Below are 18,676 nucleotides of genomic sequence, written 5' to 3' on the forward strand. Positions count from 1 at the left end.
AATGGTGGAAGAAAAACTATGTAAAAAATTTGAAGCCTTTAAATTGTTTATGTTTGAGACCCTAATTGTCGTGGGACCGGGCGTATTGACCCCTTTCGCGCCATGTTTGCTACGCCACTAACTGACACATTAATTATGACTGCTTCAATTCGTTCAATAAAATTTTTCCAGTACTGTCGTTTTTTATTTAGTGTTACGTGAGATATACTAGTTAGACATTTAATCCCTACGTTTTCTTGTAATGTATCCCAAATGAAGCTGTTTTATAGTCTACAGAGTTTTTCAGAACTTTAATTTAAGTATAGCACCAATCGCAATATCCATCCAATGGTATTTGTGAACAAGTGGAAAGAGTTTACCCTCGTATCAGTAAACACGACCAGTTGATGGTGAATAAACTAATCATTTTGGGAAGCGTGGTAGAGAGGCTAAGTACGCTGTACTTGGCTTGGCTCGAGGTTCGACACCCGACTCGGGCAGAGTTGTGTTTACTGAGCGCCTAAAGGCAGCATGGAAAACCTACTCCTAGATACCCCTCCCCACCCCCCCCCCACCCCCAACACACTGGTCCACAAATGAGATTGGACCAAAGCGCTCTGAGCATGCTATAAGCATGAAAGTAGCGCTATATAAAAGCTATAATTTATTTATTTATTATTCTCTGCAGTGGTTCCGCAAGGTTGTTATCACCGGAAGTGGTCATGGTCTTAAGCGCACCTATAAAATGCTTGCAATGGCGTGCGTCTCAAACAGTCCAACCAGTCCAACTCCTATCCTTCAGGTGCATTTCAAATATTGAGCCCGGCGAAACTGTTAGCACTTAGAGGAGCACTAAGGCAAGCAACTAGTAGGCTTTGGGCTGGAGGGGCTAATTAGCCTAGGTTGGTTACCCGTCTAAGGAGAAGACAAACTCTGAATTGAAACCTCGGCTGTCTTGTGGTTACACCCAAACATCGGAAGTGCTTCGGGAGACAAGACACAACACTGAGAAACATCAGGAGAACGTTCTGCTACAACCTGGCAGATCATGCGACGCGACTGATCCTAAAACTGGATATTTGCCGCTCCTTTCGACACATCCGCAGCGTGAAGTTGGTAAGTGCTGCTGTCTTGGCGACATCGTTTATCTCTGCAATATTTCATTAGCCCGTTTGGGATAGAGCCAACTCTTTTAGACAATGTCTTGGTTTGCAAAAACTTCTCTGATATTGCTAATGAGCCAATTTTGTGCTGGCGAAATTGATGGACTTTTTTTCTACCCAGTGTAAAGTTCTCATCTTTACTTCACTCCACCCGACATTAGTCGAAAGTTCTATGAAGTTAATATAAGGCACAGTTCAGTTTTTTTTTTTTTTTTATTGTAAACACTTAAAAGCAGAAATGGTGTTGGCAAGTGTTGATGAGAATGAAAATAGATCTACATATTGACCCAAGTGACTATCGAATGGGGGAAAGATCCAAACAGTGTGTCAGGGCCGGCCTTAGTCATAAGCAAACTAATAAGCCGCCTAGGCCCTAAGGCCTTCAATAGGTCGCCACTTATTGGCAGATTGTAGTGCAGACTGTGTAATAAGAGAAGAAATAGCTTATATTTTTCCCAAATGTTATTGTTGAAGTACACTATGTTTTGAATAAATTGTGTAATTTATTTTTTTGGCTGTTTAATTTCATTTTTCTGTTTCATTTGGGGCCTCCAATTACCTAAAGCCGGCCCTCAATATGTACACATGATTAACAGTTTATATCGTATTTGTTCTTATTGTCTTTTAAATAAATTGCTCCTTAAAAAGAGGTTAAGGGGAGAAAATACGCTACATTTTTCTTTAAATTATTTCAAGAGTGGCCTCCCTTATACCAAATTTTTACTGTGCTCAGACTGCAATAATTATTTTAAGAATTTTAAAAAACAAAAACATATAAAATATCCTCCCTTTTTAATCTCTCTCTCTCTCTCTCTCTCTCTGTCTCTATTTCCATCGCTTAATTATCTTACTCTCTTTTGCTCCCCTCCCAGTTATTCTCATTTAATATTGTTTCATCCTTGATAATAATAAAATGCAATTTTTCATTTAAAAAGCTTGTAATTCTTCTAAATAAAAGGGAAAACAACAAAACAGCAACATATCATATGGAACAAATTGTTTAATGTATTGCTAATAACATGCAGCATTTTATGTCATCCATTGAATAGAATTAAAAACAATAAATTATCTGAACACTAGTAATTACATAGTACTGACCAGAAACAGGTTTTGAGTTACACCTGCGAAGATGCGATGGCTGAGAGGTAAAGCGCTTGGCTTCTGAACTGGGGGTCCTTGGTTCCAATCCTGTTGAAAACTGGGATTTTTAATTTTGGGATATTTGGGCGCCTCTGAGTCCAACCAGCTCTAATGGGTAGCTGACATTAGTAGGGGAAAGGTAAACGTCGTTGTACTGGCCACATGACACACTCGTAAGCCGTAGGCCACAGAAACAGATGACATTTACATCATCACCTCCATAGACCAAAAGGTTTAAAAGGGGAACTTTATTTTATTCAAAGAGGCAAACACACAGAGTGACAAGCAAGTTTCTGATTTCAATCAGTATGGCTCTGAGAAAATAAGTGTATACTGAAATGCAGTGTTTCCCAAACTGTGTTCTGTGAAACTCATAGTGTTCGACATGGCCTGACAAGGTGTGCCATGAACTATTAGAATAATAAACTAGTAGGCAGACAAGAGAATTAAAACAAAAAAAGATTCTTGTTAACAAAATCAATTCTTTAACAAACTTTGAACTGATAGATTTTGACTCTAATTTTAAACAAACATACAATACAAAATTAACCTTAAATCATTTCTGGTAGATTTTGTTTTTTAAAGAGTACCATAATATTTCAAAACAAGCTGCTAGTTGTTATTTTTATTTTTACTGCAATATTTCATAACCTGTTTATGTGACGCAAGATTTTCTCATGTTGTAACAAACTCAGTCTAGAAGTAGGCCTGACACCACAATAGTTATTAGAATTCAGCGTATCAATATTATGACAAATACCCAGTATCAATTTACATCCTATAAAGACAGGATACTATCCAAGTCATTAGACCGGTACCATTAGACCATATATACGTATTTATATATATAGTGATCCGCTGACCTCTCTGAATGTGCCAAGTGATTTTCTACAGGTTTGGGAAACACTGCTTTAAGGAATATGTATAGATTCATCTCACTTATGAATAAAAATGTAGATTTGTTTATTACAGGTAATTGTTTTTCCTCTTGGCCAACACTTGTGGCCAACACTTGGGGCCAACACTTTTCCAAACAGAATCAGATCATAAGCTTAAGAGGTAACAAGGAATCGAAACAAGAGGCGTAGCAGCTTGGGGCAGACAAAAAAAGACACATTTTCTTTAAATGCTGGACATCTAGAAAATAACATGGGCTGTCACTTAACTACATCTAAACTAGATCATTAGACTCATACAAAACTAGTTGAGTGTTATATTTGTGCACATATGATTTCATTATTATGCAAATGGTCTGATCATTTACATTTATGACATAAATATTTGATTTAAACTATAAAGTGATCACTAAACAAATTAATGCCTAGATCAAAGGTTAAATGTCAGAGGAAGATTGTTTTAAATTAACATTTTAACTTATCCACAAATATCACTCCTATAAGCTCTATAAATTAAAAAAAAAGCATTGACAATTTCCAGCTTTAAATTGAAAGAAAATGAAAGAGTAACCAAACGACAAAAATAAAAGAGAATAATAAGTGCTTAATAAGTTAAACTTTTTCTAATTGTAGATTGGATGATACAACCATTTGTTTGTTCAAAGCAATACCTAAGCTAAGATTTATAGATGAACAATGCTTAAGTACTCTATACAAACAGAATGGAAAAAGCTCAGTCAATGTCATAATTACTTCTAGCATTTTTCATACATTTTATAATCTTATTTTTTAAATATCTTTTGTTTGAAACATCATTATTTTAAGACATAATATGGGTTACATTAAAATGAATCACTCTTTGTACATATGTTTATTAATGGGTTTATTCATATCAAAGTCACATCAATCTGTAAAAGTAGAAAGCTATTAGTTGATCTTAACAATTCTAAAAAGATGATCTATAAAGTGGTGTAAATAATAAAACTATAGATAGGAATTTTTTAAACTGATAAATATGAAATTTGTACAAGTACCAATGAAAAAAAATATCTCATAAATATCAGTCAAATATATATATTTGAAATATCAACACTACATTTTAATATGCAATGGATTTCCGATTCAGTGTTTAGATTACACAAATAATGTTGCACTATAAACATTTAAAAAATATTAAAATATTTTAATTTTTAAAATAATTATACCATGAGATAAGCCAATTTTCAATGCACATATACCTTGATTCTGAGTTCAAACACATAATTTTACAATCTCAAGATATTCAACTTCTAAATGCTATTATAGCACACATACACGTACAGAAGTCAGCTTGAAATAGTGGAAGTAGATGCTAACATTTAATAATGATTTCAAACCATGCACACAATTCATTTATATAACCCATAAAACATTGCATAAATACATATTTTTATAAACATATTAATACTGGATTTATATTTTTAAAAATTGTAAAAAATAGGTATCTTAGAATCAGTCCTCATGGACAGACGACTAAAAAATAAAGAAACAATTATACATACAACAATTGAATCATAACAACATATACAAAAATACACATGGACACATGTAGGATGTCATTGTTTTCCTGTTAAGAAAGGACGTCTATAATTTATAAAATAAGAAGTGTTTTTACAATCAGTCTAACCCACTGTTTACTTTCCTGTACTGGATAAACTTTCTTATGCACAAAAAAGGGCACAAAAAAAAGTGCTGCAGTGCTGCCAAGTGTACTAACTGGTCAAGTACTTTTAATTCAGACAGAATCTAGTATGTTGAGTCAGCGCACTAAGCCTTTTTAATTGCACTGTCATGTTGTTGTCCTATCATAGGTGCAACATCAACAAAAGCTAATTTACTTTTAAAACACAAGTTCTGCATTGAACTGTGATATTTATTTAGATATTATTGGAAGGAGAAATGTTGTGGCACGTTTGGAATGCAGACTAAACAAATTAGATAAATGTTTCTAAATTAATTCTAAAACTTAAGAAACTTCAGAATTTGGAAAATTGGTCAAGCTTTCTGAATACATATTAAACTTGTATGGTGAATATTATATTTTAGATGAAAGAGTACATAACTAACATTTCAAAGATATATACATATGTGACACCATCATCATATTCTGTCCCTTGACCTTTGTCCTATGGTAGGCTGTGACAGTTCGCACAACCAAATCCCTTCATTTTTCTCGGTCAGCAGCTGTTCTAAGTAGGATATCAAGTGAGAGACTGGTCCATTAATTTATGTTGTCCAGCCAGCTTTTCTTTGGACAATTCTCCAATGTACATTAAAGGATGACATGTCAGTCAGGTATTATTATATGACTGAACCAGCTCAGCTTTCTACTCTTCATAGTATTCAAGAGTTTCTTCCCTTTACCAGCAAGAATGTTGAATTGTAAAAGTAAAAACTCATTTGTCTTCTTTCATGATTTCTGATATCCAGCATTTGTCTGGTACTGACCAAGATGTTGGTAAATGGAAATGACATCAAGATTAAAATGAATTAATCAGAAGAAATTTTCCTATTTTAATATTCTTAAATGAATTGTAAAGAAAATTGTGTCATTTTGGCTAATCACTCCATTTTTTTAAACAAAAAGAACCTTTTAAAACTTGGCCAGAATTTCAGAACAAGATTAGAATTGTGCACTCATTCAGGGATAAAAAAAAGAAAAAAGACAATATAGGACAAAAATGCAAGATGAATATAGAGGACTAGTGAAATTTGCCCTTGTGAAGTTTCACCAGAGAATGTCGACAATGTCATTTAAAGCTGCAAACTCTATCGAGTAGCCCGAACAAGACATTGGCCCCAAAACTTTAGAAGAAAAACTCTGTGATGAGCTGCCTAATCTGGAAAACACTGCGCAGTTCATCTGAGATCTAGGACTAGTTATCTGAACCCTCCCCCATGAGAATGTGAACGCAATAGAAAGGAAGAAATACACTAATTTTATAGTGTATCAATAATGGCTAAGCATCTCAAGCCAATGTAAATTATGTTTGCTCAAAAAATGTAGATATACTAGCTTAGACCCGTTTTTTTTACTGTTGATGAACAACAGAAAAAAGTTTTGATTAAAAAAATATAAATCATTCATTCTAGGTGCTATAAATAGGAAGTGAGCTAATAATCTATTCTTAAGGCAACATGGCGACAGCGAATATATATCTTATAGTTCCCGACATTTGAACACAACAAATAATTGTATAACATGTTATAAATAAATAAATTGATTTAATTTAAAGCTATATAACCTAGGAGCCGATTAAAATGACATGTCTCTTAAAATAGAATCAACATATATCCATTCCATGGCTCTGTCAGGGGGTAGAAGCTTGCAGAAAAAAAGCCCAGACTCCACCCCGAGGTCGTCATCCATGGGAGTCTTATAGGCGATGCTGGTCACGTACAGCTTGGAGGCGTGGACAGTAAATTTGAGATGGGTGCTCTCCCATAGCGCCTCTGAGTTGGTCACAATGTCGGGTTGGAAGATGACGCCCCGGTGGTAACCGTCAAACCTTATCCTGGCTCTCTCTGTGGCTGTGTGGTAGGCGGTCATAAACGAGGCCTGGATATAATCAGAGAAAATTTGGCTTTATTGGTAGTCTTTTGGGTCAGTTTCTAAATAAAGCAAACTTTAAAAAAACAAAGAAAACGATGCTTTAAAAATATCAACAGTTATTTCCCTTACTCAATGCCTGAATTGGATCAAAATTTGTAATGTGTGCGTAAAGGTGTTTTGTATAGTAATATAATCGCCTTCGGTAAAGATTTTATTCTTCTCTAGGGAAGGTAAACGTTGTTTAATGTTGATATGCATTACCAATAGATTGACAAGGGCCGGGCAAACCAAAAGTGTTGCTTATAGGAGAATGGAGATACTGAGAAGATGTTGCCAGTGTGTAAATCCTAATGACAATAATTGTGAACACATCGTTGAATAAATTGGAATGAAAATAGAATCGCCTTCTACAGATAGCATTCCGAATGCTTGAAATAGCGCTGAAATGAGATAGCCTTGTAAATAGTATTGATGCAATGCATATTTTATACAGTTGCTGTAGGCAGGCTGCACCTATTCCCTAAGGGCGATGTCTGTCTATCAAGCACAACCCTTTTTAAAAAGCCATAAACAGGAAAAACACAATAGAGGTAAACTTCACTGCGGTGTAAGGATACACCCTGGTATTATCTTACACTTACTGACAAAAAGGATAAACTATGACATTTTCAAAACTATATAACAAAGACCACGGCATATAAATTTGAGGTCTATTGAGCTAATGTCTGTGACAGCGTCTTCGTGTACTTACGTCTGAAGTATGGATCTATAGAGGGATGGACAGACCGTCCTTCCAGTGAGACAGTAATATTGCTGTCTTTAGGTTGATGCATATCAAAGAAGTTGGGCTCAGAAAATTAGAAAAATCGACGATCACTCATTTATGAATGAACCATTTTTTTTTAGCTTTCCATTTATAGATGTCCCTTCTGTGGGTAGCCCTTCTGCTTAAAAATTTAAGTTGTATAAATAAAATAATAGTAACATTAGTGACCAGTTACTATAACTTACGTAATTAAGATCCCTACATGTGTAGTTATAGGTTCTTGTGGCATTTTTCAACGCAGCCTGGATACGTTCCGGGCCGAGCATTTTGGCAGCAATCTCATCCGGGGCTTGGGGCAATGAACCATCGTCTTCTGCTTTGCCCTTGTCTGCGTAGCGTATCACTTCTGAAAAGGTGACGATGTGGTTGACGCCATGTTCGTAAATCATGGTGGGCGGCAGGCCATCCTGAGACTTTTCAACATAGCTGTCAACCTACAGGGTAGATAGAAAAAGAAAATGTCTGTTGATTGCTTCATATGAATTTGGTTAATGATCTGCAAACATCAACCCCTTCTACAAACAGCAACCTCTTCTAAAAACAGCAACCTCTTCTACAAACAGCAACCTCTTCTACAAACAGCAACCACTTCTACAAACAGCAACCTCTTCTACAAACAGCAACCTCTTCTACAAACAGCAACCTCTTCTAAAAACAACAATCTAATCTACACAACGAAACGGTGCATTCTAACAGTCAGTGATCCTGTGGACGGATGCGGCTATATTTGTTGCGGTACCAAATTGAGCAGAAAATTTGTTTCTAGAAGGAAATGCAGAAGAATAAAAAGTAAAGTAGATATAACACATATAACACTAAACCATAACTTAGAAATATAAAAACAAAAACCTTATGAAATACTCAGAAAGACACAAAGATATAGACACTTTATCATTACATACGCTAGAACAAATTCGTGCAAGTGCTCCTTCTTCACTAGTGCAATAAGAGAATGGAACGGGTTGCCTGAATCAGCCAGGAAAACCAAAAAACTTAGAAGAGTTTAAGTCATTGATTAACATGCATGACTAGATTGACACATGAAATGCAACATCTGTAATATATATATTATGTTTTCGTTAGTCAAGATGATCCTTTTAAAATTTTTAAATGATGGCACCCCTGTAAGAAACCGAGTATATATTATTATTGAGCCTTGCATTTTAAGGAATTTAAGCTTGTTTGCATTGTCATAATATCTAAACATAACTTGACATACTTCAAGCTTTATATATGGCTGCAACAGAACAAATACTAAATCTCAGGATACTCAAAAGCGCAAGTTAGTAATTCTTGTCCCTTCAATGCTTACACTACCTGCATAGCCCTCGAGAGCATTGCAAGCAAGCATTGAAGGGACTGCAAGCATTGAAGGGACAAGAATTACTAACTTGCGCTTTGCGACGTCATTGTAAAAGATTATATTCAAGTCAAAAGACAAAAAGAGGGGAGAGACTGTTAACAAATCTTGTATGGTGCCTAAACGGTCCAACAGACTAGACGGGATAGGTGAAGGTAATAGTCTGCATACATTTTAAATTATACGAGAAATAAAAAAAAAACATTTTATAAAAACATAGTAGAAAAAGAAAACAAGACCAAAAGCCAAAGACTCCTGGAATAGAAACAGTAATTAATAAGCACATAAAAAATGTAGTTTCCTTTCAAGTAATATTCTGTAAAGAAAAAAAAAATCATAATTCTGAATTATGGGACTTTTCGTACACTTAAAAACTTTAAAGTAAAGTAAATTAAAGCTCCTCTTAGATAATATTTTTACATTCTCCTTAAATACAATAAATAGTAAATAGTAAATGGAAACTCAAACGAATTGGTGAACCTTGACATTGGTCCATGAAATAAAACATGTTTAAGATTATTATTATTATTATTTTTAATTGATGCTCTCTAAGTTACAATGCTCCAACAGTGTGTGGCTCCCACGAAGGCAGTTTGAAACATTTCGTTTTTTTAAGAAAAGCCCTTATAGAAGACAGGCGCAGAAGACAAACAACTTAATTACACCCCACCCGACAACAGCTATGACTGCATCAGGGTCTGTAACACTTTCTCTTTCTAGTTCTGCCTCTCCCATGTAAATCAGTGGTTCTCAAACTGGGGTCTGCTGACTAAGCACTATTCAAAGATGACTTAAACTAAAGATTTGAAAGATTCTTCACTTTGATACTCCCGACTCGGTATTGAACCCTTTTACGTGAGAACAAACTCAGATACCAATCACAGATTCTTCTTCCTTTTCGTTCTTATATATATATATGTTGTAAGGTTCAGACTGGAGTCCTACATATACTTTCTTATAAAAAGAAAAAAAAAGGGGGGGGGTTGTTGTTACCTATATAATATGCATTTATTTAGTTTTTTCAATTAGGAGTTCTTGGAAAGTTTAAACTACATAAAGTGGTTCCCAAGTTTAAAAGGTTTGAGAACCATCGATGTAAATAATTTGATTATCTGTTTTCCCTTTCACGCTACGCTTTCAAAGATAAATGTCAAGGTTAAAGTGTACCTCTATCTGTGCCGACTGCTTCCCCGTTAAACCAGACAACCATTTCTGGGCAGACTTGACCCAATAAGATTTTAAGTTATTGATGGTGGCCTCACGAAGTAACTCTATTGGCTGTGAAAAGATAGGTAAACACAAAGAAATGTTATCATGAAGAAAGAGTAAAGCTTTGTACAAAGTGAGAAAACGCTATCGATCTGACACAACACGTCAGTGAGTCCTACTACTGAAAGTACACTCAAACATACAAATTGAGTAAAAAAAAATCGCTTCATTCATCTTTAGTTTCTAAAGGCCTTCAAATCTGCAAACAACATCAAATGGGGCGAACAAAACTGTGGACCCCGAAACCCTCCTGTAGAAGAAAAACTATACGGAGAACTGTCTGATCTGGAAACCACAGCGCGGTTCATCTCAGTTATAGGATTATTGATCTGAACTCTCGAACATGTAAAGTGAGAACGAGGAAGAGGAAGTAAGATCTCATACATATAGTAAAGTAAGTAAAGTAAGTAATGAAATTCAAATAATTAAAGTAATTGAAGTAAGTAAAGTAAAGTAAAGTAAAGTAAGTAATGAAATTCAAATAATTAAAGTAATTGAAGTAAGTAAAGTAAAGTAAAGTAAAGTAAAGTAAAGTAAATTTAGTAAAGTAAAGTAAAGTAAATTAAAGTAAAGTAAAGTAAAGTAAAGTAAAGTAAAGTAAAGTAAAGTAAAGTAAAGTAAAGTAAAGTAAAGTAAATTAAATTAAAGTAAAGTAAAGTAAAGTAAAAAAAGTAAGTAAAGTAAAGTATAGTAAAGTAAAAGTAAAGTAAAGTAAAGTAAAGTAAAGTTCCCACTTCAGACCATACAGCAGATGATGCTAAGGTCATCTGTTTTTTTAGCCTATTGTTAACGAGCAGGGTGGCCAGCAAAAAGACCAACCGCCTTTTCTTTCCCTAAATAAAGTCAGGTACCAATTAGAGTTGGGTGGACTCAGGGGCACCCTAAATCTCCCGAAATTAAAATCCCAGTCTTCACCAAGATTCGAACTCAGGACCCCAGGTATGGAAGCCAAGCACTTAACCACTCATCCACCACGCCCTCTCTCACACATTTAGTAGTGATACTCTTTAATTAGAGCTCCCCGTGTCGACTTCCATGAGGAAATACAAAAAGTTTTTAGTATTTAGTTTTTATTTTATAAGATATAAAAATGTATTTAAAACATTGAAAAAAGGTTAAAAAAAAACATAACATCAGCAAGCCCCAAATAAACGACCTGTGCACATAAAAACATGTTCTAACGATGTATAATTAAATCCAAGAGACACGTCTTCATTTGAACACAAGCTATGTCTTTTAGTATTACAAAGCTAATATCAACTTAATCTGTCTGCTGGTCTGTCTGTCTGGTACAAATTTTGAAAACGTTATTTCTCCCACACCCATTCTCTGATCAAGTTGAAACTTTACACTTTACACGATGAATCAATTTTAAAATTTAATTAATTAGTCAAATGTATAGTATGATACTGAAAAAAGGAAAATAAATTCTACAATATTGAGAGATATAGCTGTAAATATGGGGATTCTTTCCCATTGATAAGCTTTGTTGTTTCTGAAAAAAAAAAGTATTTTTTAAAGGTGATACCACCACCTGAAAAGAAAATATGACCCTCTACATAAAAAGGCTTCAAGATGTTACACTTTTATAAAATTGCATGCTTGTAAAGTGCTTGTAAAGTGCGAAATAAAGACTAAATATTTACAGCTGTCATATTTTGAGCGGCTTCAAAGGCTTTCTTGAATTCAGTTGCAGCAGTCTTCACAAAAACTTCCGGTTCCTGCAGCACGTGTGCTAAGAACAACGCCGTGAAATTGGCTGCCGTTTCCATGGCGACCCTCTTCGGCACTTCCGCCTCGATGTCCTGCTGGTAGAGAGAAAATGGAAGACTTCCGGTGATGAACACGTCGTGGTTGCTACCTTCGAGAATGATCAACGGGCTCTGTATGGCGAGCTCTGGGTCAAACTTGACTGATCGCGTCATGGCGCTGGGGAAAACATGAGATATGAGATGAAAAAATGTGTACAAATAATGACCAGACCTAATAGGATTAGACAAGTAAATTATAAACAAAGCTTGTATTGCAGAGAGGATGAGGAAGACAGAGAGAAAGAAAAAAAATCAAGTTAAGAAAAGAAAGATGTGTTAAGAAGTATTCCAAAGTGTATGAAAAACAGACAAGTCACATGGCGGAAGGTAGAGCTGTTTTGTCCTTACGTAAGTCAGCGTCAATCAAAATTAAATGAAATTCTAGCTTTTATATAGCTTTACTTTTCCTGCTTATAGAGCGCTATCTCGTTTGTGGACCAGTGTTGGGAGGAGGCATTTGATAGGTTTTCCGTGCTTTCTTTAGGCACTCAGTAAACCTCGAGCCACCTTCATAGGTAGCCAAGCCACGCCAAGTACAAGCGTACTTAGCCTCTCGACCACGCTTCCCACATGGCGCTGGGGATGACATGGGGTATGTGAATGCAGAATGTAACATTTTTGTCGTGGTGAGGTAGTTTTTTATCACCTAACCAAAAAACACAACAATCTCTTGGATAAATGTATACAGCTGATGATGACAAATTCTGTAATTGGAGCCGATTTAATAACAATTCATTGTCGATAAAACGGTTTATACTCACAAGAAAATATTTAAAAAATTAAAAAACAAAACTTGTATCAATTAGTTTGGACCAGTCAAGGAAGTAAATTTGTTATACATCTAGCAAACAAGACAAAAGCATTTATAAAAATAAAAAAAATGTAAGGCCTGAATTCTAACTCATAGTTCTCAGGCTTCTCAGGCGAACATGATACAATTACCATTTCTTTCCCTTGTTCCAAACAACATATTACCAATGGTTAATTAATTGGTCAGATTTATTTTTTATTCTTGTGTTGTCATAGTAAAAGAAATAATTGTGCTAAATTTCAGCTTGAACCGACAGAAATAACATGTAAAAACGTTTTACCAGACAGACAGACAGACAGAATGAAATGATATATGCTTTGTAAAGATGGTTCATCCGACAACTGGCTGCCCAGACAAGTAGTCCACCGATAAAAGATTGACAAGCAACTGGTCCTAAAACTACTGGCTTACTAACAACTTGTTTAACAGTTGGCTCACACAAAAAAATGGTTCTCATAACTCGCAGACTTTGGGTACACCGAGATTTGGTTCACTGGACGCTGACTTTGGGTACACCGAGAATGGCTTCACTGGACGCTGACTTTGGGTACACCGAGAATGGGTTCACTGGACGCTGACTTTGGGTACACCGAGAATGGGTTCACTGGACGCTGACTTTGGGTACACCGAGAATGGGTTCACTGGACGCTGACTTTGGGTACACCGAGAATGGGTTCACTGGACGCTGACTTTGGGTACACTGAGAACGGGTTCACTGGACGCTGACTATGGGTACACCGAGAATGGGTTCACTGGACGCTGACTTTGGGTACACCGAGAATGGGTTCACTGGACGCTGACTTTGGGTACACTGAGAATGGGTTCACTGGACCCTGACTTTGGGTACACCGAGAATGGGTTCACTGGACGCTGACTTTGGGTACACCGAGAATGGGTTCACTGGAAAGGAACGTGTTCAAGAAGATGGGGACCTTTTTTAGATCAGATCAACCACTTACTGTAATGTTTCTGAGACTCGTGTGATTCTGGTGACACCATCAATCTCCCCAACTATTGTCAGCACAGGAAGCGGAAATGCTATGACGTTGACTCTCTTGGGTAAAACTGCCCCAAGCAAAATGAGCCCCCTTAAAGTATCTGGCACCGCCCTTGCGTAGTCTGCTGCTAGGTGACCTGTGTAGAATAAAAGTTAACACGTGACTAATATATATATATATATATATATATATATATATATATATATATATATATGTAGGCCCATATGTTCGTTATAGAAATCAACATGATGGTATGATGGGACTGAGAGGCTTAAAGAGCTTGGCTTCCTATGAAAGAGTCTTCAGTTCGGCAGCCCACTCGAGCTAAGTTGTGGTTTACTGAGCGCCTATAGGCAAGCACAGAAACATTCTCCGAGAGTACATTCTCCCTTCCCTTGTGGGTTCCAGTCTAAAGAGCCTGTCTCGCAATGTCTTATTCTGTTCTTCGCAATGATTATGGCTTTGGGTTTTATCATATCCGTAAATATTCTCAGCAATTGTCAAGTTCCCTCAAGAGATCTAAAACTGTTGATTTGAAATGCTTTTTGCTTTTCTATAGGGCAACTTTTATGCTTATAGCATTCTCAGAGCGCTATGGTTCAATCTCTTTTGCGGACCAGTGGGGTAAAGTCAAGAAGACCAAAGCAAACATGAAGATCAGTAGACCAAGAGGCAAATATGGCAGGATGGACTTGGACCCAACTGATGGGAATCCCCCTGAGTCTGATGGCGTAGTACTGTTGCGCCATTGAAGGTCAAATGATTAAAAGTCAAATAGGTCAAGTCACGCCACTACCAGTTTAAAAAAAAAAAGCTTTAACTTCAGAGATTTTGACTTTGTTCTTAACATGAAATAAACAAACAAGGACAAGCAAGACCTTTTAACTTTGAGAGTTTCATTATGAAAAGAAAAAAAAGCAAAACATTATTTGTAGTCAAGTATTTAATTACAATTTCCGAGAGTAGCAACAATAAAACACGTCGACAATGACAGAAATAAAGATTAAAAAAAAAACAAAGCAAATTACATTGAAAGTCACAGTATTGAAGGGTAGAAATAGTTTACCGGCTACTAAAAAAATAAGGTTGCAAAGGCAGTTTGTGTGGAAACACAAACTCAAAATCGGCCTCCAAAGTGGTCCACCCAGGTTCCAACATTGTCAGGAAGAATATCAGAATGAAATTATATTAAAGTCAAATGACACAGAAGAATGGAGAAAAAGGGTTAACAGATCATGTGTGGTGCCCCAATGGTCCAGCAGACCAAGGGATAGGTGAAAGTGAATGTGAAGTTACAAGTGAACCTGGCCTAACTGATGTCTTGTAATGAGTATCTAATTCATCAAATTTTTTGTAAGCGGTCAATCTTTAAAAAATATATAATTTTCATTTAATAAAGTGTTGTAGACTATACATTTTACACTGCAGTTCAAGCGATAATATGGAAAACTACTTATTAAATGTTATCTTACATTATATTTCACTAATATGCATTTGAAATAGATTTCTTCTATTAAAAAAATGGAAAAATAACTGTTGGTAAATGTAGTAGTATGACAGAACCTACTTAATTTGCATAAATGTGTTGATGTAACCTTTCCATTACTAAATAGCCTCCCGTGTTTGTTACTATTAATAGTGAATAGTTGTAAAAATGGTGTTTTTTAATGAAAAAAAACTGCTTGCATAGTTGATTTTAAAAATTAAATTTTTCACTTTCAGAAAAGAAAAAAGTAGCCGTTGCATGCTGTCAGATGTTCACTATCTTTTCTAGTTTACGAGATCTAAACGGGACGGATGGACGGACAAATAGACAGAACACACAAACCTAATAGCGTCTATTTCCCTTTCGGGGTCCGCTTAAAAACAGTTGACCCAAAGCGAGACCAATCGTCATAGAAGACCTAGACACTGACCGGCAAGGTCGCAACCTGTGATCAGTGTAGAATAATATCTCGTTGTCATATACCGGTATATTAAATTTCTTTTTCGTTCTATATATAATACAGTGTGGTGGGTGTTGTATTGAAAATATTTCATTATGCTTACAGATTATTATCTTAAGATCTTCTTCTGAAGTGTTGGGCGCGCCTTTAAGCCAGTGCTAACGTAATAACAGCGCATTCTTTATCATTCGGTTATTGGGGACATAGATGTTTTTGTACTTACAAAGAGATGTCTGTGGCCCCGGGATAAGACCAGACTTCCATATATACAAAGGCTAATGTTTTTATAATGCAACCATCCTGTCCCAACAAACACTACTGGGCCAGCCTATTGTTGTGCCAGGTAGAACTCAGAGATGAAGAGAGCCGTCAGCGAAGGCGTGTCAAAAGTAAAATATTGGTATTGACGTCATTCTCTTTTCGCATGTGGTGTCAGGAGACAAAACAAGGCAAAGTGTATAACTCGAACTAGGACATGCGCGTTAAAAAAAAACTTCGCTAATTTACTTTTCTCATTATACCCAATCTACTTGTACGTTTGAATAGCGGCTCATAGCGTGTATATCTTAGCATTGACATGAGCGTGGCGTATTAATTGTCAATTGTTTAAAGTCATTTGGATATCTTAGTTTTGTCTGTCAGTCTCATTGACGTATCTATATATACAACGTTGTGGATGATTCTACACTTATAAAGTTCTACGCTACTTGTTTCAATTATCATTCTGGTGTTCTGTGTTCTATGTGTACGTGAGTTCTATACACAAACACAACGACCACCAAGAAGAGTTCAATCGCAACAGGGCTAAAGCCACAAAAGATCAATACACAGTTCCAGCGCCAACAGTCGGGCCTCCAGAATCGCTCTAGACAACGACCAGTTGAAGCAGACGCCAGCACACTGCTCGCGTCTTGTGACTATGACCAAAGATGAAATGACCCTGAACCAAACACTACTACACCTACCCTCGTCGCCACTGCAGTTATAGTTTAATTTTACATAAATTAGTTTTGCTCTATTAATTGATATCGTTCCCCAACTGTCTTCTGTTTTTGTATGTTGCATTTTCGTATGTCGGCATTAGAAGACATTCTCTTCTACTAATAATTGAACTGGATAATAATAATGATAATAAAATAAATAATAATAAATAATCATAATAAACTAAATCCTGGTATTTGTCTGTTTAGCCGTCGCGTGACATTGTCACGTGATTTAGTACTCACCAAGCTGACCATGAGTTGCCAGAAATACAGCCGATCCGGAGTGCATGCCGGATTCATGGAGAGTTTTGGTGCATTCAGCTATTAGTATGGGCAGGTTGTCTAATGTCACCGTGTTCTCGCTGGATATGTCCACTAGACTGACGTACAGGCGAAGCGGAAATAGAAGCTGAATAGCTCGGCCTGGAATACAAGGTAGACATTCAGCAATGGAATTGAATACCATATAAAATTAACTTATTTCAATTTAGGTTTTGAAATAAAATCAGCGCATTTGTAAAGAGTAATTAAAAAAAAAAGAGTCTTTCTTTTTTAAGGAAACCTCAGAATTTGCACTATTCAATTTTAGCTTTGTCATCATAGGAATCCTTGGGCCTCTTTTCTTTGCCTCTTTTTGGGGCCCTTCAGCATCCTTTGTGGGCTTTTTATTTTTTATTTACTTTTATTTATAATTTCTCAGATTTCAGAAATACAAAATCATATAGAATTAAATATTTTCAAGATATATAATGTCCACCTGAAAAGTTCCTGTGTAGAAGATTTAATATTACTTTTGTTTGTTTTTAAATTGGTAATAACGTTGTGTTTAATTGATTATTTTCAGGTATTTAACAACAGCAATTTAAAAGACCCGTTTTTCGTCCCCACGTCGCCTCGCTCTCATGAGCTCTCTTCACATTTTAGAACTACTGTTGCACGTCACTAAGAAGATCTCCTAAACATGTATCATTTTGTATGGTAAAAGGGAAAGACTAGTTGACCCAATGTTTATGTACTGGCAAAGTTCCAATTCTAGACATTCTATAGATCTAGATTGTTTGTACTTAACGTGTCAAGTCAAAATATAATGCTGAATATTTAATGACAGTCTTTATGATTGTTTGTAATATATTTATTTGTTTAACTTTATTATATTAAAATTATTTTTGTCTTCTAAAAAATTAATTCCATGTATGGTTTTGTTCACCCGTGTTTAATTAAAAAAATAGTTTATATATATAGCTATTTACACAAAAATATTAATTGTAACAAGGAAAAGACACGAAATCAATCGGTGTGTCTTGATAATAAAACCACACCTACCCAATCATGTGTCCTTCTTTGCTATTAATGAAGGCGTTAATACAATTGAAATCTTTTATCTAGATGGTCCATGTTTTAAATAAATCTTAATAAGTTACCGGTAATTCAAAGAAAAGCCTATGCTGACAGGTGCAACAGGAAAATCTGCCCCATCCGATAGCTCTAAATCAGATACATTGTTGTCAAAGTCTTGTTTATACCCTGAAGATTCTAAAGTAACGTCTCAAATTTATAAGATAAGATAAAAGTGAGCTTGTGTTTCTTTTGCCACAACCTTATTGTGCAGATTACATTTGTGTTACCTACGCTGTTTAAAATAGTAGATGAAAAATTACAAATTGTAATCAAGATTGGACTAGTCCATGCCCTGTGGGCCAGCGGGCCAACTTTGGGCACGTAATACACTAATTACAATATTCCACTTAAATTGGGGCCCACAGAACGTCGCGACTGACTCTCGCATTACCTTTTTTTAAAACATCTTTAACAGACTTGACAGCGTAGAGCCCAGCACATTTTCAGTAATAATGAAGTCGTTTTAATGACCTTAATCCAGTGATGCCCAAACTACGGCCCGCG

The 18,676-nt window shown here is 35.8% G+C and overlaps 1 protein-coding gene across 2 annotated transcripts in view; it reads right to left on the reverse strand.

Annotated features, from left to right (window-relative positions):
• Nucleotides 1-2,124: 2,124 nt before the first annotated feature.
• The window catches only part of LOC106077795 (uncharacterized), a 70,556-nt gene continuing 54,004 nt past the window's right edge, over nucleotides 2,125-18,676 (reverse strand). For both annotated transcript variants that reach the window (XM_056044701.1, XM_056044702.1), the window contains exons 3-8: nucleotides 17,018-17,197; nucleotides 13,807-13,981; nucleotides 11,872-12,154; nucleotides 10,124-10,234; nucleotides 7,782-8,030; nucleotides 2,125-6,776 (exon numbers count right to left, since the gene is read on the reverse strand). In XM_056044701.1, coding sequence (XP_055900676.1) covers nucleotides 6,474-6,776; nucleotides 7,782-8,030; nucleotides 10,124-10,234; nucleotides 11,872-12,154; nucleotides 13,807-13,981; nucleotides 17,018-17,197 — 1,301 coding nt within the window. In that variant the 3' untranslated portion in view covers nucleotides 2,125-6,473. The remainder of the gene's footprint in view (nucleotides 6,777-7,781; nucleotides 8,031-10,123; nucleotides 10,235-11,871; nucleotides 12,155-13,806; nucleotides 13,982-17,017; nucleotides 17,198-18,676) is intronic.

Source organism: Biomphalaria glabrata, chromosome 10 (assembly GCF_947242115.1).
Source record: "Biomphalaria glabrata chromosome 10, xgBioGlab47.1, whole genome shotgun sequence".
Lineage (NCBI taxonomy): Eukaryota > Metazoa > Mollusca > Gastropoda > Planorbidae > Biomphalaria > Biomphalaria glabrata.